We start from the raw sequence: 27,986 nt of genomic DNA on the forward strand, positions 1-27,986 counted from the left end.
TTTCAATTGACTTTAACATTTGCTGTTGCAGCCAAAATGAATTGGCAATTGTGAACTTGCCAAAGTGGGGGAGAAATCATTTTGACTTGGTATTGTAATCAAATGAACTGGCGATTGTTTTGTTTTGGACTTGGCTGCTGCTTCTGTCTTTGGAGGGTGCTTGCTTGCTGTTCATAGACCCATGCTGTAGAGACTGTCAGGCCACAACTCTGTATATAGTATTGGAGATACTCTGTATATAGTATTGGTCTTTTCTGATAAAGTTTCAATGCCTGGGTCAGTATCTAATCCAGGTCAGGATGACCTACCTAACATCTGAATATCATATTTTAGATTCTTATTATGTTGATCAAACTATTGCATTATAGCTATATATGGGTTTTGGCACTTAGGTAGAAGGAATAATGGGGAGACAATCAGGAATCAGAGGTGCAAAGGGACTTGGAGTCCTTGCGCAGGGTTCTCTAAAGGTCAACTTGAATGTTAAGTCAGTGTAAGGAAGGCAAATGCAATGTGCTACCATTCATTTCAAGAGGACTAGAATATAAAAACAAGGATGTAATTCTGAGGCTTTGTAAGGTATTGGTCAGTCTGCATGGAGTACTACGAGCAGTTTTGGGCCCCTTAACTAAGAAGGGATATACTGGCATTGGAGAGGATCCAGAGAAGGTTCACAAGAATGAATCTGGGAATGAAAGGGTTAACATATTTAGTGGCTTTGGACCTGTACTCACTGGAGCTTAGTAGAATTTGGGGGACGGGGGAGAGTTGGTGGGGGGAGGATCTCATTGAAACCTATTGAATATTGAAAGGCCCAGATAGAGTGGCTGTGGAGAGGATGTTTCCTGTAGGGGGTGACTCAGAATAGAGGGACATCCATTTAGAATAGAGATAAGGAGGGATTTCTTTAGCCAAAGGCCGGTGAATCTGTGGAATTCATTGCCACAGATGCTTGTGGAGGCCAAGTCATTGGGTATATTTAAAGCGGAGGTTGATACATTATTGATTAGTCAGGGCATTGTAGATTGCGAGGAGGAGGAGTTGAGAGGAATAATCAGTTAGCAATGATGAAATGGTGAAGAAGATTCAATGGGCCAAATGGCCTAAAGCTGCTACTGTGTCTTGTGGACTTGCGATTAAGTTTGGGTCTGATGGTTGCTGTTGCTTTCTTTTCTCTCATCACCATTAGTAAGATGCACGAAAAAATATGTTCCCTATTTTAGATCTTGGATTTGTATTTTGGAATTAAACTGTAGTAACATATACCTTGCATTTTGCTTAGCAGGAGCATTTCACTGTGCTTCATATGCATATTGATGAGTAGAAAATTGACAGTTAGCAATATTAGATATGGTAGCTAATCAAAAGCCTGGTTATAAAAGTTTGAAGATGCATTATCAAGAAGAAAAAAAAGTTGAAGAATTTTGGAGTGTGGTTCCTTGGCAGTTAAGGTAGGCTACTAAATTTGGGGATGATGTAATGTGATAAAAGGTATGAATCTACAATAGGTGCTTGGGAATGAAAAAATTTTGTTTGTTGGAGTGCTATAAACATGCTGGTTCTATTAACAATTCATTGCAGGAAACAAAGTTTATCTGAATTAGACCAGAATTGTGAATGTGGGGGAAATAAACATTAGGTGGTTTTAATTAAAATTTTATATAATGGGATGCTAATCTCGTGTGCTGGGCATCTTTTCTCTAAGTAAACATTTTCTCATTTTGAATGTACACACCTCGATAAGACATAAATTCCAGAAATTGTGTGCAAACTTGATGCAAAATGAGATGGAAATGCTTCTTTTAATTTATTTAAAATAGTGGATTAATTACATAAAATTTTCAAATGTAGAAATATAAAGGTGCTAGGAAGATTCCACTTGTGGACATCTGTGTGATTAGAGATTACTTTAGCAGTAATAAATGTTTCTATTTTAAAACATTTTGACTCTTTTGTTGAGTTGCTGACTTGTGAGGTATCAAGAAGGGAGAAAATGTATGGACGTTTTGATCCAGGAGGGAGTTACACCTTTTTATGATCATTCAGTAGTTACCAGGTTCAGCAGGGTTTGGTGGTTCTGATTTGGCAAAACCTTGAGGAGGAGACTCTTTACCATTGTTGACCGGGTGCAGCATCGTAACCATCATTACCTTTTGTGCACATATTGGCATGTATGCAAAGACTTTAGTGGTTTAAATGTGTGATCTGAAAGAGTTGTATCTATCCGAAGCAGAAATTTTGTATGGAAGTGGCACGAAGCAGAGAAGGAGAGAGTTATTCAGTTGGGCTGGGATCCATTTGGTCAGAAGTGTAGTTTTCTTTACATGTTGTAGCCTATCGCATAGTATTTTCTTGTGTAGGTGAGTACATGTATGACTAGTGTAGCCTACTGTGGGAAGAGTTGACTGATGCCAGCATTATCAGTCATGACTAATTCATGACTGTGTTGCCACTGAGATTATCAGTATTTTGGTGCCTTATATAGGACTGAAGTTAAAGGGAAATGCACAATTTCTCTTAATATTTTCTGGAGTCTGCACTTGACCGTACTATTCTAAACTTGAAATTAAACAATATTATCTTAAATACAATGTTGAAGTAATATGAAATGGTTTTTTTTTGCATAGGAGGGGAATTAAGGGTTATGGGAAAAAGGCAGGTATGTGGAGATGAATCCATGGCCAGATCAGCTATGATCTTATCGAGTGGCAGAGCAGGCTCGACAGGTCAGATAGCCTGCTCCTGCTCCTATTTCTTAAGTTCTTATGTCAGACTGTAGCTATCTTTTATTGAAAAGATTCTAGGTTAAAATATATTGTTTTCTTGACATTAATATGCATGTCATTAAATATTAAGTACCTAATTTAAAAATACAAAATACACCTTTAAGTACTGTTGTATTTCATTTTTCAACATGTTTTGAGATTTAATGAACTTGCTAAAAGGCATAACTCAATCTCCATTGTCTTTTATACACAGATATGCCAATATTTGGCCACTGCCCAGCACATGATGATTTCTACCTGGTGATGTGTAACCATTGTAATCAGGTTGTGAAGCCCCAGGCCTTTCAAGCACATTATGGTGAGTATACTCTTAAAATGTTCTGTTTTTTTAAAAAAAAAGTTACTTGTGGTTTTAAGTTGATGCACATGGATAATATTCCTTAATTTTTTTCCTCTACACTACGGGACCTTCTCTGTAGCCTTGAACTCTGACAGTGTGTCCCCATTGCTATTTCTTTACAATTTCATTTGTTTTGTTGATTTACCAAAGTATAGATTTGACAATTACTACCAGGAAAGCTTGCTTGGTATGAAAAGTGGAAAGGTTGGAAAATGAAATGCTTCATCCTGTGTCTGTTAACATCAAAGGTAACTGAATTCAATAAAATGATTATTTCTAATTGCTCAAGTGGAGTAGTATATTCAGGTGATGACTGTGTCTCCCTATTAAGAAACACAGTCCCTTTAGCTGCTTTGACAAGTTACCACATGTTACAGCCGGCCCTCCTTACCTGTGGGTTCCACATGTGCGGATTCAACCAACCGTGAATCGGGAAAACCTAGAAGTTCTCTCTCCAGCACTTGTTGTTTGAGCATGTACAGACTTTTTTTCTTGTCATTATTCCCTAAACAATACAGTATAACAACTATTTACATTGTATTAGGTATTATAAGTAATCTAGAGATGATTTAAAGTATACGGGATCGGGAATCGAAAGAAAAACCCGGAAGTTCTCTAAGTCGGAACAGGTACATCCGGTATTATTTAGCGTCAGTTAGTCAAACATTTGTCTTAGTATATAGTATATATTTTACCTTTCTGTGCATATAAAACACTTAAAGAAATGCATGTATTTCAATAATTAAACCACTGCGTTGCTTAGTAATAATTGTAGCTTTCATCGGGGCAGGGCCTTCACATGCTCCATTATTCTCACTTTATCCTTTAAAACTGTTCTGATTGTTGACCGACTGTAGCCTAATGCTTTGCCAATGACCAGTGGTGTTTCACCTCTTTCCAATTGCTGTATTATTTCCCCTTTTTCAATCATGATTGTTTTTAGGAACGAAAACACTGCAGGCGGCGGGTCCCAAGCTCTGCCAGGTCCTAAAGTTCACCGCACTGAGACAGGTTAAATAGGGTCCGGAGCTCCGTTGGGTCCTAAAGTTCACCGCACTGAGACAGGTTAAATAAGCTTTGGTGCTCCGCCGGGTCCTAAAGTCCACCAACTTGAGCAGCTGCGTTTTATGGTATCCACGGGGGGAGGTCCGTCCCGGAACTAATCCCCCCCCCCCCCCGTGGATAAGGAGGGCCGACTGTTGTTAGTCTGGATCACATGGACATGCTGGCTAATTAGATGAAAAATTGGCTTGACAGTCAGAGGGTTGTGGTTGAGGTTGCTTTCTCAGACTGGAGGCTTGTGACCAGTGGGAATCAGTGCTGTGCCTGTTGTCCACGATTTATGTTCACAATTTGGACGGTAGTGTAGGTGCCATGGTTAGTAAGTTTGCAAGTGACATTAAAATTGGTGGTATAGTGGACAGTTGGTGGTGGGGGGGGGGGGGCGTAGTTTATAATGGAATCCTGATCCACTTGATCTGTGGGCTGAGGAATGGCAGATGAAGTTTAATTCAGATAAATGAGAGGTGTTTTACTTTGGCAAGCAAACCAGAGCAGAATTTGCACAGTAGTCGGTGGAGCCCTAGGGCTGTTGTTGAACAGAGACCAAAGGGGTTAGCTACATTGTGCTTTGAAGTAGTGACATGGTTGCAGTGCTGGTGGAAGTATTTGGCACACTTGCCTTCATCACTGAGAATATTGATTATAGAAGTTAGGATGTCATGCTACATCTGTACAGGACGTTGTTAAGGCCACATTTGAAGATGGGCAGTCTGGTAGCCATGCTATAGGGGGCCTGTCATTAAACTAGAGAGGCTACAAAAAATCTACTGGGGCTGAAGGCCGTGTTTTTTCAGAAAAGACTGGATAGGCTACAACTTTCCCTCCTTGGAGTAAAGGAGGCTGAGGGGTGACCCTAAAAGAAATTTTGTAAAATCATGAGGGGCATAAATGAGGTGAAATGCCAATATATCTTCCCTTAGAGTAGATGAGTCCAAAGCTAAATGACATATATTTAAAGTGAGAGGAGGAAGTTTTTTTTAAAAGGCACCTGAGAGGTAAATGTTTTTTACCCAGAGGGCGGGAATGTATGTGGAACGAGCTGTCAGGAAGTGGTAGAGCCAAATACTATTTTAGTACTTAAAAGATTTAAAAGATGTGTAGTTACATCGATAGGAAAGGTTTAAAGCAGGAGTTCCCAATCTTTTCTATGCCGTGGACCAATACCATTAAGCAGGGGGTCCATAAGACCCTCGGTTGGGAACCCCTGGTTTAAAGGGATGTGGACAAATAGGTCTAGGTCCGTTAGACAACTTGGTCCTCATGGGCGAGGTGGTCCTAAGGGCCTTTGTCCGTGATGTATAATTCTATGATAAGAGATGCTCTGTAAATGCTTTATTTTGACTTTAAAACTAATTGTAATTAAGAATTGCTCTGTTAGAACATATCACAGGTTTGTGTGCTAGAAAGTGAACTGTTTTGCCAAGAGCAATGGCAGCGAAGTGTACTTGTGAAACTGAATAGGATATTTGCTGGAAGTTGATTATTTCAGTGTTGGTAATTGTTGATAAAATAACCTGGTTTAAAATATTCATAGTGTTACAAGCAGCTTGAATTTAATTAGAAGCAAAGGGAGTTGGTCTTCCATTGCTGTAAATTTCCTTTCTTTTGTTTTGTAAAGTCTCCAACAGTTGCATAACCATCTGGGATTATTTTCATTAAGATGTTGTGAAGGCATTGCCAATAACTTATCTATTGGATTTCCTGATGAATTGTCAGTGAAAAGTATTTATTGGTTACATTTAGGGGAAAAATGTAGCTCAATTCAGTGATGGTATTGGAGACTTAATTATGACAACATTTTTCAGCTATCATTATGGCCTAAAATTTGGTGCTTGCATTGAAAAATAAACATTGGAATAAAAGTTGAAAGTTTTGAAATACTTTTTGAGCGAAGTACTTCAAAATTTAAACTCTTAATTTAACAACACATAACACTAAACTTTTGATGATCCATGGTGTCTATTGGTATATCAGTATAACCCTTCAGAGTTGGAGTATTTAAACTTTCTACGGGGGGGGGGGGTTATGCATTCCAATGAATTTTGCCATAACACAAACAAGAGAAAATCTGCAGACGCTGGGAATCCAAGCAACACACACAAAATGCTGGAGGAACTCAGCAGGCCAGGCAGCATCTATGGAAAAGAGTACAGTTGACATTTTGGGCAGAGACCCTTCATCAGAACTGGAGAAAAAAGATGTGAATTCAGAGTAAGAAGGTGGGGGGGGGGGAAGGGAGGAAGAAATACAAGGTAGCAGGTGATAGATGAAACTGGGAGGTGAGGAGGGGTGAAGTAAAGAGCTGGGAAGTCAATTGGTGAAAGAGATAAAAGGCTGGAGAATGGGTAATCTGATAGGTGAGGACAGAAGGCCATGGAAGAAAGGGAAGGGAGAGGAGCATCAGGGGGAGGTGATGGGCAGGTAAGGAAATAAGGTGAGAGAGGGAAATGGGAATGGGGAATAATGAGGAGAGTTGGAGGGGCCATTACTGGAAGTTCATGCCATCAGGTCGGAGACTACCCAGACAGAACATAAAGTGTTGCTCTTCCAACCTGAGTGTGGCCTCATTATGACAGTGGAGGTGGCCATGGACTAGTGTGTCAGAATGGGAACAGGATGTGGAATTAAAACGTGTGCCCACTAGGAGATCCGGCTTCTTCTGGTGGACAGAGAGTAGGTGCTCGGCGAAGCGGTGTACCTATCTACGTCGGGTCTCACCAATATACAGGAGGCTGCACCGGATACAGTAGATGATCCCCACAGACTCTCAGATGAAATGTCACCTCACCTGAAAGGACTGTTTGGAGCCCTGAATGGTAGTGAGGGAGGAGGAGTAGGGGCAGATGTAGTATTTGTTCTGCTTGCAAGATTAAGTGCCAGGAGGGAGATCAGTGGAGAAGGATGAATGGACAAAGGAGACACATAGGAAGCGATCTCTGCTATACTATTGTATCGCCTTCCTTTTGCATTTGTGCTGTCTTCCCTTGTCAGCTATGGTTGCCTTATCCTTCCTTTAGAATGCTTCTGGTTAGGATGAACCAATCCTGTGTCTTGTGAATTGCTCCCAGAAACTCCAGCCACTGCTGCTCTACTGCCATCTTTGCTGGTGTCTCCGCCCAATCTATGTTGGTCAGCTCCTCTCTCATGCCTCTGTAGTTCTCTTTGTTCTACAGTAATACTGATACATCTGATTTTAGCTCCTCTCACTCAAACTGCAGGGAGAATTCTATCATTTTATGGTCACTGCCTCCTCAGGGTTCCTTAACATTAAGCTCCTGAATAGTCTAGTTCATTACACAGCAGCCAATCCAGAATTCCTTTGCCCTAGTGGGCTCATCCACAAGCTGTTCTAAAAAGCTACTGTATCTCATAATCATTCTACAAATTCCTTCTCTTAGGATACAGCACCAACCTGTTTTTCCCAATCTAACTGCATTTTGAATTCCCCCCATGACCTTTGTAATATTGCTTTTCTGTCTCCCATTGTATTTTTTACCACATGCCCTGGCTGCAAAGGTTTGCAATCAATAATCGGCTCTTTGATTTTGCTGATGTTGAGTGAGAGGTTATAGTTCTGGCACTAATCAGCAAGGCCATTGATTCAGTCAACAACAGTGGTGTTGTCAGTAAACTTAAATATGGCATTGGAGCTGTACTTGGCCTCAGTCATAAGTAAAAATCAAGTAGAGCAGGAGGTAAGCACACAACCTTGTGGTGCATCTGTGCTGATAGTAATTGTGGGGAAGATGTTGCCGATCCTAACTGACTAGTGTCTACAAGTGAGGAAATCGAGGTTCAAGTTGTACAAGGTTGAGGTTTAGAGATTATTGATTAGTTTTGAGAGAATGATAGCTGAATACAGAGCTTTAGTCAATGAAAAACATCCTGATACATGCATTGTCACTGTCCAGATGTTCTAAGGATGAATGAAGAGCCAATGAAATGGTATCTGCTGTTGAGCTTTTGTGATGGTAGGCAGATTAGATTGGATCCAAATCATTTAGGCAATCATTATAACTACAGCTCCCCAATTCTCTTCTCTCACCCCTCTTGAATGGCTCCCTTAATCATGGTGCCATGATTTGGTTACTCATCCTTAGTATAGCCCCCACTCTTGTCCTCACCTGAGCAAAAATTTCAGACCTGTTAGGTAAGTTCAAGGACTGAGGCAACTCTAGCACTACCTCCTGGATTCACTTATCTGCCTCCCTGTGGTGCAATATCCTTTTGCTTGGATAGGTTGACCCTGGTTACTTAGTGTGACCAGATCTTAGAAGAACCTAAGGTTTTTCCAGGTTATTGACTAAATTAACAAATCAGTATAATCCCACTTCTGAATTCATTGAAAAACAGTGCTCTGAAACTAACCAGTTCACAGCAAGGAACTCTCAACACTTCATGTAGAAGATGGTGATTAAAAGTTAGAACACTTTTCACTTATCTGTTAATCATCTGTGACCACAACGGATGTACACTGAAGGAACTTGACTTCCTTGCTTCAAAATAGTAGATTTTTCTCTGAGAAAGTTCTAAAAATGCAGCATTTAGCAATTTTCTGTTTGAGTGCAAATTCACAATTGGTTGTAATTGTGAAGCTCGTATTATGGCTATGTCCTGTCCAGTGTAAGTTCATTCTGCCTCAGCTGGTGATGTGCAATGGACTGATAAGTATTGATGGGTATTGTAAATGGTGCCATTAAATTATTTTTTCCATTTATCCTGCTTGCCAATATATGGTTTGAATTTTGCCTGGACCATACATGGTGGGAGGTTTTAATTTCACCAATATTGATTGGCATCTTCCTAGGGCAAGGGGTTTAGATGAGGTGAAGTTTGTTAGGTGTGTTCAGGAAGGTTTCCTGACATAATATCTAGATAAACCTACAAGAGAAGAGGCTATACTTGATCTGGTGTTGCGAAATAAACCTGGTCAGGTGTTAGGTCTCTCAGTGGGAGAGCGTTTTGGCAGTAGTGATCACAATTCTATCTCCTTTATCATAGCATTGGAGAGGGATAGGAACAGACAAGTTAGGGAAATGTTTAATTGAAGTAAGGGGATATATGAGGCTATCAGGCTGGAACTTGGAAGCATAAATTGGGAAAGATGTTCTCAGGGAAATGTACGGAAGAAATGTGGCAAATGTTCAGGAGATATTTGGAGTTCTGCATAGGTACGTTCCAATGAGACTGGGAAGTTATGGTAGGGTACAGGAACCATGGCGTATAAAGGCTGTTGAAAATCTAGTCAAGAAGAAAAGCTTACAAAAGGTTCAAATAACTAGGTAACGATAGAGATCTACAAGATTATAAGGCTTAAAGGAAGGAGCTTAAGAATGAGCCAGAAGGGGCATGAGAAGGCCTTGGTGAGCAGGACTAAGGAAAACCCCAAGGCATTCTACAAGTATGTGAAAACCAAGCGGATAAGACATGAGAGAGTGGGACCAATCAAGTGTGACAGTGGAAATGTGTGTATGGAACTGGAGTAGAAAGCCGAGGTACTTCATGAGTACTTTGCTTCAGTATTCACTACGGAAAAGGACGTTGGTGATTGTTGGGATGACTTGTAGCAGACTGAAAAGCTTGAGCATATGGACATTAAGAGGATGTCTGGAGCTTTTGGAAAGCATTCAAGTTGGATAAGTCACTAGGACCGGATGAGATATACCCCAGGCTACAGTGGGATGTGAGGGAAGAGATTGTTGAGCTTCTGGCAATGCTCTTTGCATTGGCAATGATCTTTGCATCATCAATGGGGATGGGAGAGGTTCTGGAGGATTGGAGTGTTGCAGATGTTGCTCCATTATTCAAGAAAGGGAGTAGAGATAGCCGAGGAAATTATAGACCAGTGAGACTTACTTCGGTGGTTGGTAAGTTGATGAAGAAGTTCTTGAGAGGCAGGATTTATGAACATTTCAAGAGGCATAGTATGATTAGGAATAGTCAGCATGGCTTTGTCAAAGGCAAGTCTTGCCGTAAAAGCCTGATTGAATTTTTTGAGGATGTGACTAAACACATTGATGAGGGTAGAGCCGTAGATGTAGTGTATATGGATTTTAGCAAGGCATTTGATAAGGTACCCCATGCAAGGCTTATTGAGAAAGTAAGGAGGCATGAGATTCAAGGGGACCCTGTTTTGTGGATCCAGAATTGGCTTGCCCACAGAGGGCAAAGAGTGGTTGTAGACGGGTCATATTTTCAATGGAGGTTGGTGACCAGTGGTGTGCCTCGGATCTGTTCTGGGACCCTTACTTTTTGTGATTTTTATGTGAACTGGATGAGAAAGTGAAGGGATGGTTTAGTAAATTTGCTGATGACACAAAGGTTGGAGGAGTTGTGGATAGTGTGGAGGACTGTCAGAGGTTATAGCGGGACATTGATAGGATGCAAAACTGGGCTGAGAAGTGGCAGATGGCGTTCAGCCCGGATAAGTGTGAGGTGGTTCATTTTGGTAGGTCAAATATGATGGTGGAATATAGTATTAATGGTAAGACTCTTGGCAATGTGGAGGATCAGAGGGATCTTGGGGTCTGTGTCCATAGGACACTCAAAGCTGCTGCGCAGGTTGACTCTGTGGTTAAGAAGGCGTACGGTGTATTGGCCTTCATCAATCGTGGAATTGAATTTAGGAGCTGAGAGGTAATATTGCAGCTATATAAGACCCTGGTCAGACCCCACTTGGAGTACTGTGCTCAGTTCTAGTCACCTCGCTACAGGAAGGATGTGGAAGCCATAGAAAGGGTGCAGAGGAGATTTACAAGGATGTTGCCTGTATTGGGGAGCATGCCTTTGAGAATATGTTGAATGAACTCAGCCTTTTCTCCTTGGAGCGACGGAGGATGAGAGGTAACCTGATAGAGATGTATAAGATGATGAGAGGCATTGATCGTGTGGATAATCAGGCTTTTTCCCAGGGCTGAAATGGCTAACATGAGAGGGCACAGTTTTAAGATGCTTGAAAGTAGATACACAGGGGATGTCAGGGGTATTTTTTTTATGCAGAGAGTGGTGAGTGCATGGAATGGGCTGCTGGCGGCTGTGGTGGAGGTGGATACAATAGGGTCTTTTAAGAGACTCATGGATAGATACATGGAGCTTAGAAAAATAGAGGGCTATGGGTAGCTAGCTAATTTCTAAAGTAAGTACATGTTCGACACAACATTGTGGGCCGAAGGGCCTATATTGTGCTGTAGGTTTTCTATGTTCTATCACCAACTCTAGGCATTCTCATGGTCATAACTGACCAGAAACTCAACTGGAGCATCCATATTATTTATATGCAAGAGTGTGGCAAAGTCTGGGTATCTGGCATTGACTGACACCCTAGATCAGCCTTCCTCAACCTTTTTGCCCTGGAAGATCCCCTGAAATAATTTTCAGGTTTCAGGAAACTCTGCGTGGAAAATTATTATATCTACAGCTCATGGTACATTGATGTGATCAGTAAGTTGTAGATAAAATAATCCAAAAATAATTGTCAATGCTGTTTTGAGTAGAGAATGAATTTTTAGCCAACCTTTCTTGAAAAAGCAGGTAGTTAAGCTTAGCTTATCTTTCTTGAAATTAATCTTTCTTTCCCCTTCATAAATTTTAAAATCTCATAAGGCAAACAGAATAAATTTCTGTTAAATAACTGGCTTAAGCCAAAATGGGATCTAATTTTTCTAAAGGTATGTTTAGTAGATTTAATTTAAATAAAGGTTGTAGATGGATTTTAACTAATGCTATTTACAACATAAAGATCTATAGACAACGTTGAATAGTAAAGTTATTAAAAGCCATAAGCCAAAGCAACATAGTTGCCAACGCAGTTCCTCCAAGACAGACCTTTGGTTTCCAGATATAAAGATGAAACATTAAATATATCTTGGCCTTTGCTTGTTTCCGGCAACTCTTTGCAAAAGGAAAAATTTTCTTGAATTTCACCATCATTTACAAATCTTACAAATGCCACAACATGACATTTACTGGTGAAATCTGTTGACTCGTCAACCTGGATAGAGAAGCTGCTGTTTTTCAGTTTATCACACAAAACCTCTTGAGCATCATGTGATATATCATCACTAGGTCAACTTATCATAGTGTTTGCGAGTGAAACCTTTTCAATTTCTTGAATTGCATTTTGTCCTAGCAGCATTTTACTCACTATAATTTTACATGCTGGCATTATTAGGTTCTCACCAATTGTGTGACTTTTCAGTTTGAGTCATAAGTACTGCTACTAAATAACTTGTTTCCTGAAACTTTTTAATGACTGTGACTTTATTAACAAAAGCTTACTCTATTTGTTTTGAGATTCCAATAGTAATTTAAAATACCCAGTACTTTTGCGTGTCATTTGGCTGTGATTTGTAGTTGGGTGTCTTTTCAATTTTGCAGGAGCCATTGCTACATTCCTGTGTTGCTTGTCACAGACGAGACACAATGAAATAGGACAACTTGGATCATCAGTCCATGTAAAACACATTGATAAGTAGCTTTAACTGTAAAAACAGACTTTATTTGTATCCGTTGTTGCACTAATGCAGTGAAATGACTTGGATTGTATGGTCAGACATTCGAACATTAGATGTTAATAAAGTATAGAAAAGAACGGCATAATAAATAACTAAATGAGAAAACTGCAAAATTATGAAAACTTCACAATACCTAAAAGCACCTTCTCCCTAGTAATAGCAACTGCACTCACTTCAGTCCTCTGACCCTCTCGAGCATCAGCATACTGCTAATGTCTTCCACTGAAGCAAAATAGTACTTCAATTCATCCACCTTTCCTTGTCACACATTACCATTTTTTCAGCATTTTTCTTAGGTCCGTTATCTACTCTCGCCTCTCCTTCGCTCTTTATATATCTGAAAATTCTTTTGGTATCCTCTTTGCTATCATTGGCTAACTTGCTTTTCTGTTTCATCTTTTTGTTCCTTATGGTTTTTTTTAGTTGCCTTCAGTTGTTTTTTTTAAAATCCTCTAATTTCCTACTTTTTTTTTCTCTATTACATGTGCGCTGTTTTGCTTTCATGTTGTCTCAGACTTCCCTTGTCAGCCAAGGTTGTGTTGTATCTACCCTGTGCCATCCAAATAGCTTCCAGAAACTCAAACCATTGCTGTTCTGCCATCATCCCTGCTGGTGTCCCTTTCCGATCAACTTTGGCCAGCCCCCGTCACACCTCTGTAATTCACTTTACTCCACTCTAATGCTGATACATCAGATTTTAGTCTCTCCCCGCTCTCCAATTGCAGGTTGAATTCTATCATGTCATGATCACTGCCTCCTACGATTTCCTTTACCATAAGCTTCCCTAATCAAATCTGGTTCATTACACAACACCCAATCTAGAATACTTGATCCCCAAGTGGACTCAACCACAAGCTGCTCTAAAAAGCTATCTCATAGGCATCCCTTCTTTATTCGTTCACTATATCTTGAAATTTGCCACTGCCCCTTCATTGAAGGTTGGTCCAAATTCTTGGATTCCTTTGCTACTATTTTTACCAGTACCTGAACCTGTGGACTGCACAGTTTGTGAAGGTGGCTCACTGCCACCATCTTGAGAGTATGCAGGGTTAGTAGTCAATACTGATCTTGCTAGTGACTTCATTCTGTAAAACAAATAGAAGGAAAAATAAGTTTTGTTCCTGTGCATTTTTTTTCCTTAATATCAGTCATGTTGGGTGCCAGAATCAGATTAATTGTCACAGACAAATGATGCAAAATTTCTTTTGCAGCAGCAATTCAGTGCAAAGACAAAGATCAATAGGTCCATTTATCAAAGAATGTACATAATATACAAACTGAAATTCTTGCTCTTTGCAGACATCTGCAAGAACAGAAGAGTACCCCAAAGAATGAATTACAGTAAAAACATTAGCACTCCAAAGCCCCTCCCCCCCATCCTATGCGCAAGCAGCAGGAAAGCATCAACCCTCCCCGCCCCCTCTTATTTCAGCAAAAAGCATTAGCACCTACCACCCAACAAGCAAGCAGTAGCAAACCCCCCCATGAGAGGACATGATCTGCAGTACCGGGAAAAAAACATTCTCCTGACCAATTCAACATGTCACAGGTTCCCTCTAATAAAGGCGCAGAGAGGTGTCACAGAGTGAGAGGGGAGACTAACAAAAGCAAAACAACTCAGTGTTTTATGGTGTTAAAAGTTCTGCCACATCATTTTTTTACCCCGAGTTCTCCAACTAGAGAATTGGCAGCAAACTCTCCCTCAGGAATGTGTGTGTGAGAGAAAGGAAGAGTGCTTCGCTGAGTCCAGAGAGCTCCAGCAGCTGATCTGCTGTTCCAGATATTCAGCTTTCTCATGCGACACTTCAATCAGCAGCATTGGTATAGAATCGGCTCATCCCCAGGGCCGCAAAGGCTTGGAAGATGCGCTTATCTTCTAGGCCAATCCCTTGGGATATGGAAAAGCAGCCAGTCAGTGAGCCCTAAGAGTGGGAATCATCACTGTAAAGAGTCGCAGTTTGAGTTCAGCTGCAGGTCAAGGGCACTGACAGAACCCATCCACCTTGAAGAAAAAATAGAGACATAAAAGGTAAAAATTCAGCTGTCTCCACAGATAGCTCGAAGAAGCTGCTTATTGGCACCATCGTAGCTCCCCCACCACTTTTCTATAAATTACAAAAATAATTAGTGAAAGAAAACAAGAATGATATGGTAGAATTCATGGGTTCATAGACCATTCAAAAATCTAATAGTGGAAGGGAACACCTCCTTACTGCCCATAATACTGCTGTCATTTAGGGCACCATTGAAGGTCCTTCATCTCTGGTGATGTTCAGGAGTTCCTTAATTGTGTCAGTAGTTCAGTTTTCACAACTGTCAGTCATGCAGGCCCCAGGTGGAGACTCTGGAATTACGTTGCACTCAGATGTAGAAGGATTCTTCTTTGCTATTTCCCTTAACAGTCTTGTTTTACCAATCGGGATTATTAGCCCTGAGCTGAACCCCTCTACCCCCCCCCCCCCCAACCCCCCCCAATTGGAACCTGAAGGGCCAGTGGCCAGTGGACCACTACCCTTTGACTTGTTTGGCATAGATAACCCTACCTAGAGGCAAAGCAGAAAAGCCTGAATGCAGCCAGCATAACTTTCCGGTCATTGAGGCACAAAAACCTCCAAATCACAACAAGGTTGAATGGAATTGACTTTATTACTTACATCCTTCATATACATGAGGAGTAAAAATCTTGACGTTACGTCTTCCTCTAAATGTGCAATTTACAGTAATTTGTAATAACTTGTTTGTACGATAGGGCATTCAGTACCACAGAAATACAATTGTATCAACATGAATTAATCAGTCTGGCTTGGTGGAAGAAGCTGGTAGTCCTCTTGGAGCAGTGGAGGAGAACAAGCTGTTCCTAAATTGTTGAGTATGAATTATCCAATTCTCCAACCTCCCCCCAATGGTAGTAACAACAAGAGGGCATGTCCTGGGATGTGTAGTTCCTTAATGGTGGAATGCAACATCTCTTAAAGATGTCGTTGCTGGTGGAGAGGATTGAGCCCGTGATGGAGCTGGCTGAATCTACAGCCTTCTGCAGCCTCTTGTAAACAACTGCATTGGAGCCTTCACACAAAAGTTTGATGCAGTGCATCAGGATGTTCTGCACTGCACATCTATAGAAATTTGCATGTCTTTGATGACATGCTGATTTCCTCAAACTCCTAATGAAGTAGAGCAACCACTGTGTGTCTTCGTGATTGAATCAGTAAGTTGGGCCCAGGAAAGATCTCTGAAACGTTGATGCCCAGGAACTTGTAGTGTGGGAATTTTGAGAATGTGGTTGTTGATTTTGTTACTTCAGCAAATAATCTCACTCAAGTGTAGGTTGGTGATTTCGAGATTCAAGGTGCAATTTGCAAAGCTAAATCGCCTCCTTGCTCAGTGCTTTGAAAACCTTCATGTTCTATGCTCAAAGTAAACTGATCACGTGCTTATTTTTGTGTGTTGGGCATTTTCTTTGCCAATTTGGAAATACTTATTTATTAATCTAACAAGTGAGGACCTGTTAGCTTTTCCTGTTACTGACGTATGATACTGTTCAGTTCTAATTGTGCATTTTAAAGACAATTCTAGAAAATTTCAGTAGAGATTTACTTTAGAATTGAGCTTATTCCACACATGAAAAAATACAGTACAATCCACAACTGAACATCCTGGTTTAATAGCTTCTATGTTTTCCGATGAAGCAATGATTAAGACAGCATAGCACACAAGATGATTAAGCAGTCTAGTATTTACTGAGCTTCTTCAAAATGAGACACATGCCACTTTTAAAGTAATAGCAGTAATAAAGGTGGTGAATTGTGAGCATTATCTGAGATAAATTGCACAATTATAGAAATCAACTTCCATTTGCCTGCCAGATTTGCTCCGATCATAAGTAGGATGGGTTGAGTTATGTCATGTTCTGATTCTCCTTCTCTCAATAAAGTCTTTGCTGGGCATCAAATTCAAATCCACTCCTTTATCTCCCACTGCCTGCTCTTTATTTTAATTAATTTTTTGGTGTCCATAAATTTATTGATCCTCACCTTAATCACAATATTTGACTAATCCTATATACTGCTGGTGGAAAGGACTGCAGATTCATAGAGTGAAGACGCATCCTCAGTATCCCCAGAATCATCCTTTTATCCTGAGCCTGATAACCCCATTTCTCATCTTATCAACAGGAGCAAACAGCAAGTCAGCATCTAATGAATTCAAATCCTTAAATTCTGTCTTCCATCATTCTTTTGTTCTTGAGGAAAAATTTAGGTCTTGTACTTTAATTACAGGGTATAAACAATACAGCTTTAAATGTAATAAAGAAAATAGATTAGATTGAGGTTTTTATTGAATGTCAAAAAGAAGTTTGTGAGGTGTTCCTTAAATTATGAATTGGTGGATGTGCATTATGCATAGAATAAGATTAGTTTATATTTTATTTGCACAGAGCAGAATAAAATTTCATGCTATTATCTAAAATCTAACCAGAAATGTATTAGTTGAATAATCCAAGATGCAAATTATTTTACAATAAGAATAACCATTAGTATTTAATTTTACTGTAGCTTTAGTTACACTGAGCCCTTTCCTGCAGTCTCAATGCTTTTCCCCTTTTTCAGAATCAAGTTAATTATCACTGGCATGTATCGTGAAATTTGTTAACTTAGCAGCAGCAGTTCAATGTAATACATAATATAAAAGAAGAAGAAAAAATAAAATAATAAAAAATAAATCAATTACAATATATGTATATTGAATAGATTAAAAATCATGCAAAACAGAAATAATATATATTTTAAAAAGTGAGGTAATGTTCACAGGTTCACTGTCCATTTAGGAATGGATGTTGTCCATTCACACTCCAAATCCAGCCTGCACTCTCCCTACCCAGAAATTTTCTTTGTTCCAAATGATCTATGAATGGGCAAGATGGAAGATTGTCAGAGCTGGAGAAGCTCCAGGAATCTTTATAGCTGTTGAAATGGTGTTGCACAGTTTTAACTCCAGTTGTATCTCAGGGCACAGTTGTCATTTAACAAGTGTCTTCCTGACCTATGGTATTGCATTTGTGTAAGTTGGGTATACTCTTGGAGTTTGATTTTGATAATGAATAATCAGAAAGTATTCTGAGAAAGTACTCAGAAACTTGGCTTGTAAATTTTTAATTACATCAGACATGATGTTTACACAAAATTCATGTTCTTGAGTAGGGATGAGCTAAAATGAGAATGAATCATATATTTTGTAGAGGAAATAAGAGATTTAGCTATTGGCAAGGTGTTTTTTGTTTTCACATTGACAGAGGAAACTGGAACAACATGAAAGTGCAAACCTTGTAACCTAATTTACATGTTAAACCTGTTGTTGAAATGTTTGAGCATAAATGGATCTCTGCCTTTTTCTCGCAGCTGCAGGACAGGGAGAGCTGGGAAACATGAAAAAGATGATAGATCGCAGTAGGTTAGGGATCAGTATACCTGGAACAGTAGAGTAAAATATGAGAGTGATTAAGAAGGAATGTTTTGGAGATCTACTTGGTCAGTATTTTCCTTGATAGTCATGAGTAGTGGAAACTTCCTCCCATGCTGGCTCATAGAGCTGTCCCATTCCTCCACTTCTCTATAAATTTTTCTCTCTCTGCCCATTAACTCCTGTTTGTTCTCTTGCCCGGCTGCCATAGAGATTTATTTTGTTGCCAATTAACCTGTGAGCCCCACATATAGTCATTTACGTAACAGATACTTGCCCTTACAGAATTCGCAGATCACTGCACAAAATTTCAGATGGAATAAAGCTCACTCTATGGAATGTATGGAGGATAAATAAATGCTTTTTTATTTTCAACTCTAGTTTCTTGACGCAAGCACAAGTAATGAGGCATTGCATTACAGAAGGTCACAATCTACAGTGCAGGGATGCCAGTCTGTCTTCTGGATGTAGAAGAAAGTCAGAACTTCCGGAGGAAACTCGGTCACAAGGAAAACATGCAAGCCCCACGTAAGCTGCCCTGGAAGTCAGGATGGAATAGCTTGTAGGAACTGTGAGACAGCAGCACCATTCTGTTTCCTAAAGATCCCAAGATGCTACTGGCTAGTGTCTGAAGCCAATATGATTATAAGAATGTGACCGGAAGACTCCTGGTTTCTGGAACTAAATATCGATGGGTTAGCAGTTTCATGTTCCTGGATGGCAATATCTCTGAAGAAGATGTTTTGGACCCCAACCATTGATGCGATTAATGAAGAGGGCAAGCCAGTGGTTACGTTTCATTAGGAGTTTGTGACATTTGGGATGTCACCAAAGACTCCAGCAAATTTCTACAGAGGTGCTATGGAGGGCATTCTAACTGCATCGCTGTCTAGTAAGGAGGGGCTACTGCACAGGATTGGAGAAGGTTGTAGAGGTTTGTAAACTCACCCAGCTCCAGCATGGACTAGCCTCCCCACCAGTGAGGACATCTTCAAAAGGCAATGCCTTGAAAAGGTGACCCCCATCACCCAGGACATGCCCTCTTCTCATTGCTACCATCAGAGAAGGAAGGACAGGAGCCTGAAGACACACTTAACATTTTAGGAATAGCTTTTCTCCTCTGCATTCAGATTTCAGAATGGACAATAAACCCATGAATACTGACCCCCTATTTTTTGCTTTCTTTTTACATTATTTTAATACAGTGGATTCTGTTTATTTTGGCCATCTGTTAATCAGGGCAGCTGCTTGTTTGGGTCAACTTGTGAAGAACAAAAACGAATCAAGAAAATAGCCGGGATTCTCTTTGCTTAATTGGGACAGGAATCTGTTGCCGAACAGTTTCTAACTAGCATCAGTTGCATCCACTTTTGTGGCTGTTAGACACTACGCATGTTTAGAGCGAACAATTTTTAAATGGTGTCAGTTGAAAGGGCTTGTGTTCAAAAGTAGTAATGTCCCTCACTGATAGGTGGGGAGAAATAAGCAGTTACACAATACTAAACTGCTTCAATTCCAAAACTTGGAGATGCCAGAAACAACCGGGAGTAGAAGTGAAATATTGTCACTACTTCAAGTGAGGAACTCTGATGAATATGAAGGTGTTAACAATAATCTTGTCTGCTAATCAAAGTGAAGATTTGGAGGATGCAATCATAAATACAGTCAATCAAAGGAACATGGCAGCATACACTGAAAGAATTCATCCGTTGATAACTATTAAGAATGAATACATAATTTTAAAGTACTCTAGTACTGTTAGTACTCCAATTTGTTCTGCATTTCATTTAAATAAATAATTGCTGGTTAAGTAGTAGTTTGTTGTTTTTATACCTTTTTAACTACTTCCGTAAAACTTCAGCCAATTAAGCAGTTGCTTAATTGGGCCAAAATGTACTGGTCCCAATGTGTCCCATTAGACCAGAATTAGAGCTCGCTGTAATTCATTTTATTTTGGATATCAATCTTCAGCTACTGAAGATAATAAATTACATTGTTTTGGGAATAACTAGAACTAAATCTCAACCCACAATCTTCTGCTCTCTCATGGTTAGGTTTTCCTTGCTATTGAAGATTGTTTTCAGAAGTTATGGCAGTGCAGTAAATATTCTTCAGTACCCTAGATGCAACCAGATGTGAAAACTATGTACATTGCTAATGAACCTGAAACTGAAGGAGAGCATAATAATTAAATGTACTTTAGGATAAATATTTCAAATTGGACATTTCCTTAATGAACCTTATCTAGTTAAAAAGTTAAAAAAAATTACTTCTCTGAAAGCAAGATAGAAAATCTGGTAAAACATAGTTGCCTGCACTTCAATAATTCATAAGAATTACCCAATTGTCTGTCAGGTAACATTAATCATCGGAATAATTAGTGAAAACTCAAAAGGTACCAACTGATGGGACAGACTGACACAGCAGACACGTTGGCATTTCATCCATTCCATGTAGTTATATGCATTAATTTTAATTCAGAGGAGCAAGATCTTGGGTTTCTAAACTTTCCTACCTTGTGGAAATCGTATGCACCATTCTGGTATAAGCATATTGATACAATGTGTCTGAGTTCCAAATGATTTTCATTAGGTTCTTGAAAACTTATGAAAGCTTATTAATTGAACTCTTCTTTGGACCTCAGAACAAACTATTATAATAGTAAAGGAACTAGCTGAAGGGTAGAATAGAATAGCACATAATTCTGTGCAATTGCAGTGGATTCCACTTAATTGGTCCATTGGTTAACTAGAGCAGCTGCCTATTTGGGACAACTCTAAAAGAACGAAATAAATCGGGAAAATAGCCAGGATTCCCTTCATTTATTTGCTTAATTGGGTCTGGAGACTTTTGCCCAACAGTTTTTAACTAGCATCAGTCAGGCGAACTTGTGTGGCCATTCGACACTACTCTGTGTTTTGAACAGTTTTTAAATTATGTCATTTTTGTGTGTTTGTATTCAAAAAGCACTGAGTTTTGTCACGAATAGCTGGCAAGAAATAGCAGCAATTCTGAACTGTTTTTGTTCACTGTGGTTTAAAGCATTCAGACTTTGAGATGCCAGAAATGGCCAGGAGTACAAATTAAAGTGATTTCACTACTTCAAGTTAGGAACTATGAAGAATTTGAAAGTATTGACAATCATCTTGAATGTTACAATGAAAATGAAGATTTGGCTGATGTACTCATCAAAAGCATTGTATGAAGGCAGTTCATTACCTGCTCTGGGTGTCTGGAAATGAACAAAAATAGCACAGTCAATCGAAAGAACGCGGCAGCTTGTTGGTTGTCTGTCACATCTGATAACGGTGAAACCTGTGCGAGGGAGTTCTTGAAGTGGAAATGCCACTGCACTGGGACAGTTCCACTCTCAACCTAGGAAGTCTGGGTTCAGTGGTACTAGTACTTGTCACAAACGGGTTTTCCTTGGTTGCAGTGGGCGACCATGAATTCTTCTGTGCTTCATCGTGCCCTTCACTCTATACAAAGAGTTACAGAACCGCTTTCCTGGCCGTTAGATCTCACTGTTGATCATATCCACCCATCTGCCAGAGCTGACTTTTGGAATCAGGTTTATTATCACTGGCATGTGTTGTGAAATTTATTAACATAGCCGAAGCAGTTCAATGTGATACATAATATAGAAAGAATAAGTAAATAAATCAATTGCAGTAAATCTATGTATACTGAATAGATTAAAATAATGCAAAAACAGAAATAATATATGTATAAAAGTGAGGTGGTGTTCATGGGTTCAATGTCCATTTAGGAATCATATGGTGAGGGGAAGAAGCCGTTCCTGAATTGTTGAGGGTGTGCCTTCAGGCTTTTGTACCTCCTGCCTGACGGTGACAATGAGAAGATGACATGCCCTAGGTGATGGGGATCCTTGATGGGCGTCGCCTTCCTGGTGCACCACTCCCTGAAGGTGTCTTCACATGCTAGGACAGCATGTCCCTAATTCATTGTGGTGTGAGGCCTTCTGGTTACCCTTACTTAGTTTAGCTCACCTGTCGAAGCGGTATATTGGGGTGTCGCATACAAACAGCTACTTGGAGCCATGGGCGCGAGCTGAGTGTCTGGTGGGACCAAAGGTGAGTGAGGTGCTGCAGAATTATCACGACAAGCCCCTTCACCAGAGGATCTACCACTCCCTGGACACCCCATACACGGCAGCTTAAACTGGATGATTCCTTTGTCAATAACTATTAGGAACCAATATTCTTTTTAGTGTGGTAGCATTGGTAGTGTTTTAATTTGTTCTGTATTCCATTTAAATATATAATTTGTTATTCATTTAAATAGTTTGTCTTTTTTATCTTTTTAACTATTTCCATGAAAATTCAGCTAATGGGGTCAGCTGCCTAATTGGGCCAACATGTACTGGTCCTGATGTATACCAATTAACTGGAATCCACTGTATATGTAAATGTATAGCAGTGTAATTAATGAAATAAGCAAGATGTACATGGTTTAGTACAGGGGTCGGCAACCTTTTTGCCTCTGTGGGCCGGATCGCGTATTAATAAGTGGATGGTGGGCTAGATAAATGCCATAAAAAAAACTTGAAATATGGGAGATATCCATTTAAATACATCGAGTTATGTTTTGCCTCAAATTAATGAATAACGCATGCTAGAAAATCATTTGTGCTTAAGGTTGCCTGCCCCTGGTTTGGTAGCACAGTTGTTCGTGATTTATTATATTACTGGGACTGCATGTATAGAATAGGAAGTCCTGTGTGTATTACAGATCAACAATGAGGATATAAAGATCTCATGAGGGAGTATGAAATTATATTTATGTCAGACATGAAGGCATAGTTCCAATCAAAAGGTGTTTGCTAGTGTTGTTGGAGGGTTTTAAACAAGAATGGCGTGGACCACAAACAGAAGAAAATCTGCAGATGCTGGAAATCCAATGCAAAGCACACAAAATGCTGGAGAAGCTCAGCAGGTCAGGCAGCATCTATGGAAGAAGGCATGGAGAGCGAAACCCCTCCCATACCATTCCATGGGAAAGGAAAGAAAAACAGGAGAAAATAATACTGTAAAAATAAAAGAAAATCTAAGAGCAAATGGGAATAAAGAAACTATATGAATATATGATGAATAAAAATGACAAAAAGGCAGGTGGCTGTGTCTTAGTGTATGCAGCATCTGTAGAAGAAAGGTAAATGGATATGTTCTGATGGTTGCAAAGAGATCAAAATGAGAGCTTAATTTTTAACTACTAGGAAGGCTGGATGGAGAGGAGAAAGCAGTGGAGCAGCACTGCTAATGAAGGATGAAGTAAGTACAGTTGTGATGGAGAATTTAGGCTGAGAGCATGTTGAGTCTATTTTAGTGGGAAAGAAGACTCTTGAATACTAGGAGTGAAATTTATATCCCCAAATAATGGTCACACTGGAAAGGAGTACAACTTAACAAGTAATAGTAGTGTTTAGAAAGAGCAGTACAGTAATTATAGGATACTTCAATCTTGTAGATTGGATTAAACAAAGTGGGATGTGTAACTATGAAAAGAAATTACTGCAGGTACAGGATCATGTTTGGAAACATTGACCTTAACTTTGCCTCCACAGGCGCACTCCATAACCCATTGCTTTGGTTTCATATCCTGGCATCTGCAGTCTCTTGTATCCACAATGGAGTAAGCATAGAGTTACCCGGTGTGTTGGTAAGGAGTTTCACAGAAAAAGCAAGACAGAACCAGTACAAGAGAATTTATGACTTTGTCAAAGTGTATCCTAGTAATGAAAAATTCTAAGGGAGGAACAGACTACCATAGACAATGAAGGAAGGAGGTAGGGAAAGAGTTGAAAAAGTTCAAAGTAAATATATTATCAAAGTGCGTATATGTCACCATATACAATGCTGAGAGTCTTTTTCTTGGATTCGTAATCTGTAGAATAATAATCATAACAGAATCAATGAAAGACAGCACTGACTGGGGTGTTCAACCAGTGTGCAGAAGACGACAAACTGCAAATGCAAAAAAGAAATAAATAATAAATAAGCAATGAATATCAGGAACATGAAGATGGAGTCCTTGAAAGTGAGGCCATTGGTTGCGGGAACATCACAATGATGAAGCAAGTGATGTCATCCCCTTTGGTTCAAGAGCCTGCTGATTGAGAGATAATAACTTCCTGAACCAGGTGGTGTAAGTCCTGAGACTCCTGTACCACTTGCCTGATGACAGTATGTCCTGGGTGGTGGGGGTCCCTAATGATGGATGCTGCTTTCCTGCCACAGCGTTTCATGTAGATGTGCTCAGTGGTGGAGAGGATTCACCTATAATAAACTAGGCTATGTCCACTACCTTTTGTAGGATTTTCCATTCAATGGCATTGGTATATTCATACCAGGCTGTGATGCAGCCTTTCAATATACTCTTCACTACACGTTGATGTCAGAGTTTTAATGTGATGCTGAATATTTGCCGATCCCTAAGGAAGTAGAGCTGCTGCCGTGCTTTCATCATAATTGCATGCTGGGCCCAGGACCGATCCTCCAAAATAATAACACCAAGGAATTTAAAGTTGCTGACCACCTCCACCTCTGATTCTCCCATGAGGACTGGCTCATGGACCTCTGCTTTCCTTCTGAAATCAATCAGGTCCTTGGACTTGCTGACATTGAGTAAGAAGTTGTTGTTATTAGCACCACTCAGCCAAATTTTCAGTCTCCCTCCTTATATGCTGATTCATCACTACCTTTGATTCAACCTGTGACAGTGGTGTCAAGGGTGACAGTGAATGTAGCATTGGAGCTGAGCTTAACCACACAGTCATAAATGTAAAGCGAGTAGAACAGGGGGCTAAGCACACAAGCTTGTGGTGCACCTATGCTGATGAAGATTGTGGAGGAGGTGTTGTTGCCAATGTGAATTGACTGGGGTCTGCATGTGAGGAAATCCAGGATCCAATTGCACAAGGAGGTATTGAGGCCAAGGTCTTGGAGCTTATTGATTATTTTTGAGGGGATGATAGCTTTTAATGCTGAGCTGTGGTTGTTAAAGAGCATCTTGATGTATGCACCTTTGCAGGGTTGAGTGAAGAGCCAATGAGTTGGTACCTGCTGTGAACCTATTGTTCTGATAGGCAAATTGGAGGAAATCCAAGTCACTTCTCAGGCAGGAGTTGCTATGTTTATCACCAATTTCTCAAAACTTTTCATCACTGTTGGATGTAAGTGCTACTGGGCGTTAGTCATTGAGGCAGGTCACCACACTCTTCTTGGGCATAGGTATAATTTGAAGCTTGAAGCAGGTGAGTATCTCAGTCTGCCGAAGTGAGAAGTTAAAGTTCTCAGTGAATACAACAGCCAGTTGATCAGCACATGTATTAAGTACTTGACCAGGTACCCCATCTGGGCTGGGTGCTTTCTGTGGGTCCACCCTCCTGAAGGCTGCTTGCACGTCAGCCTCAGAGACTGAAATCATAAGGTCTTTAAGGAACGTGGGAGTTTGTGATGTAGGAAAACCTACAAGTAAACTACTGGATTCTGGCATTAGAACAAGGGGATTGGAAAACTGTCGGTGTTGACATCGTATTCAAAACGGAGGCAAATTGCGGGCTCGTGAGCCAAACATCTATTTGTTAAGCAATTGTAGAATCAACTACTATGTAAGAAATGATAGCGTATTTGGAAAAGCAACCAATTTGAGCAGAATCAGCATGAAGGGGAAATTGTGTACACCCCAGAACCTCAAACGATCTTGTTTGTGTCTTCAGTGTTTCTAATGGATTGGATAGAGGCCAAACTAGCAGACATTGTACTTGAGTTTCCCGAAGGGGTGTGAAAAGATGCATCACAAAGTTAGGACTCCATTGGGTTAGAGGTGATACATAGGGTGGAGGATTTGCTAATAGGCAGCACCTCTCGTCACCAGTGGGCTGTCACATGGATCAAAGTGGGACTACCGTAGTTTACTAACCATTGGCTTGAAAAAGGGAAGTGAAATAGTATTTGGAATCATTGTGCAGAATACAAAGAGCAGGCACGCCCATAGCAAGTAAGAGGAAGCGTAATGAAATGCTGTTATTTCAGTGGAGTTGGTGTAGAAAAGTAGGAAATCTAACTGCAACCAGTGAGAACACAGGCACCTCTGAACAAACAATTTTGGCCTCCCTCTTTGGCATAAAGTATCTCCTTAGAGTCCATTCAGATAATGTTCATTAGGACATGTGCAAGGAAATGTTAAAACTGGTTTGATTACTACAAATTGGAGTTCAGAAGAACAAAAGTTGATATTATTCAAACATTACAAGACTCTTAGAGGCTAGGCAGGGTAAATACAGGGAGAATGTTTCCTTTGAGTGGAGAACCAGAGTATGTGGTTTCAGTATAAGGAAGGTACAAATGCAATGTTAGCATCCATTTCAAGAAAACTGTAAGAGCAAGGATGTAATGCTGAGGCTTTATAAGGCATTGATCATACCACATTTGGAGTATTGTGAGCAGTTTTGAGCCCCATATCTAAGAAAGGATGTGCTAGAATTGGAGAGGGTGCAGAGAGAGTTCATGCAAATGATCCTGGGATGATTGATGTATTAATGTATGAGGAATGTTTAATGGCTCTGGGAGTACCCAGGAGAATTTAGAAGAATGAAGAGGATCTCATTGAAACCTACCAAATATTGAAAGGCTTAGAAAGAGTGGATATGCAGAGAATATTTCCACTAGTGTGAGAGTCTAGGGTTAGAGGACATGCTCTCAGAATATAGGGACATCCCTTATTAGAAGAGAGATACGGAGAAATTTCTTTAGCCAGAGAGCTGTGAAACTGGAATTCATTTCAAATTTGGCTGTGGAGGCCAAGCCATTAGGTACAGCTATCTCCTGCTTCTCGAAAGTTCGCTTTACGCCACTTCACTTTTACGAAAGACCTACATTAGTACCTGTTTTCGCTAACCAAAAGAAATCTGAAGAGGATTTTTGCTTTTACGAAAAAAAAGTGAAAAGCGAAAATAGCGTTCATCGTTTGTTTTGCAGCGAGCCATTATAGAGGCAGTGCACACACCATAGCTTTGAACTGCATGTTCAAAAGGGCATGTAGGTTTAGGGCAGGTTTGCAGAATATTTTGAGTGCTTACAAAGAGCAGCATGATAGAAAAATGTGTGAACCTTCCAGTGTGCTCACTGTCTTCTCAATTCTGGTAGGTGAAACTACACTGTACATACTTGTACTTTACTTTATTGTCACCAAACAATTGATACTAGAGCATACAATCATCACAGCGATACTTGATTCTGTGCTTCGCGCTCCTTGAAGTACAAATCGAAGTAAGTATAATAAAAATTTAAATTATAAATCATAATTAGAAAATAGAAAAGGGAAAGTAAGGTAGTGCAAGTCAGGTCCGGATACGTGCATTACTTCTGCTTTATATAGGCTGTGTATTTATCATATCATTCCTGCTTTTACTATATGTTACTGTTATTTTAGGTTTTATGTGTAATTCGGTATGATTTGGTAGGTGATTTTTTTGGGTCTGGGAACGCTCAAAAAATTTTCCCATATAAATTAATGGTAGTTGCTTCTTCACTTTACGCCATTTTGCCTTACGAAAGGTTTCATAGGAACGCTCTGCTTTCAGATAGTGGGGGAAACCTGTATATTAAAGTGGATATTGATGGGGTCTTGTGAGGCTATATGAGTGGAACTTCAAAATATACTATAGGCTCCCAGTAGTCAGCTGGAATTCTTCATCATCAGGTGCTATGCCCAATCTGAGCTTTGACTGCCATGGCTCACACACTCCTGTTTCAGGTCAAGTGGATCAATTCACTGGTATTCATTTCCAGTTCTCTGGCTACT

General features: G+C 40.0%; 1 protein-coding gene across 3 annotated transcripts in view; it reads left to right on the forward strand.

Annotated features, from left to right (window-relative positions):
* atxn7 (ataxin 7) overlaps positions 1-27,986 on the forward strand; it is a 140,655-nt gene that overhangs the window by 74,018 nt on the left and 38,651 nt on the right. For all 3 annotated transcript variants that reach the window (XM_073072311.1, XM_073072313.1, XM_073072312.1), the window contains one exon: positions 2,980-3,084. In XM_073072311.1, the coding sequence (XP_072928412.1) occupies positions 2,980-3,084 (105 nt within the window). The remainder of the gene's footprint in view (positions 1-2,979; positions 3,085-27,986) is intronic.

This window comes from Hemitrygon akajei, chromosome 19 (genome assembly GCF_048418815.1).
Source record: "Hemitrygon akajei chromosome 19, sHemAka1.3, whole genome shotgun sequence".
NCBI classification, from domain to species: domain Eukaryota; kingdom Metazoa; phylum Chordata; class Chondrichthyes; order Myliobatiformes; family Dasyatidae; genus Hemitrygon; species Hemitrygon akajei.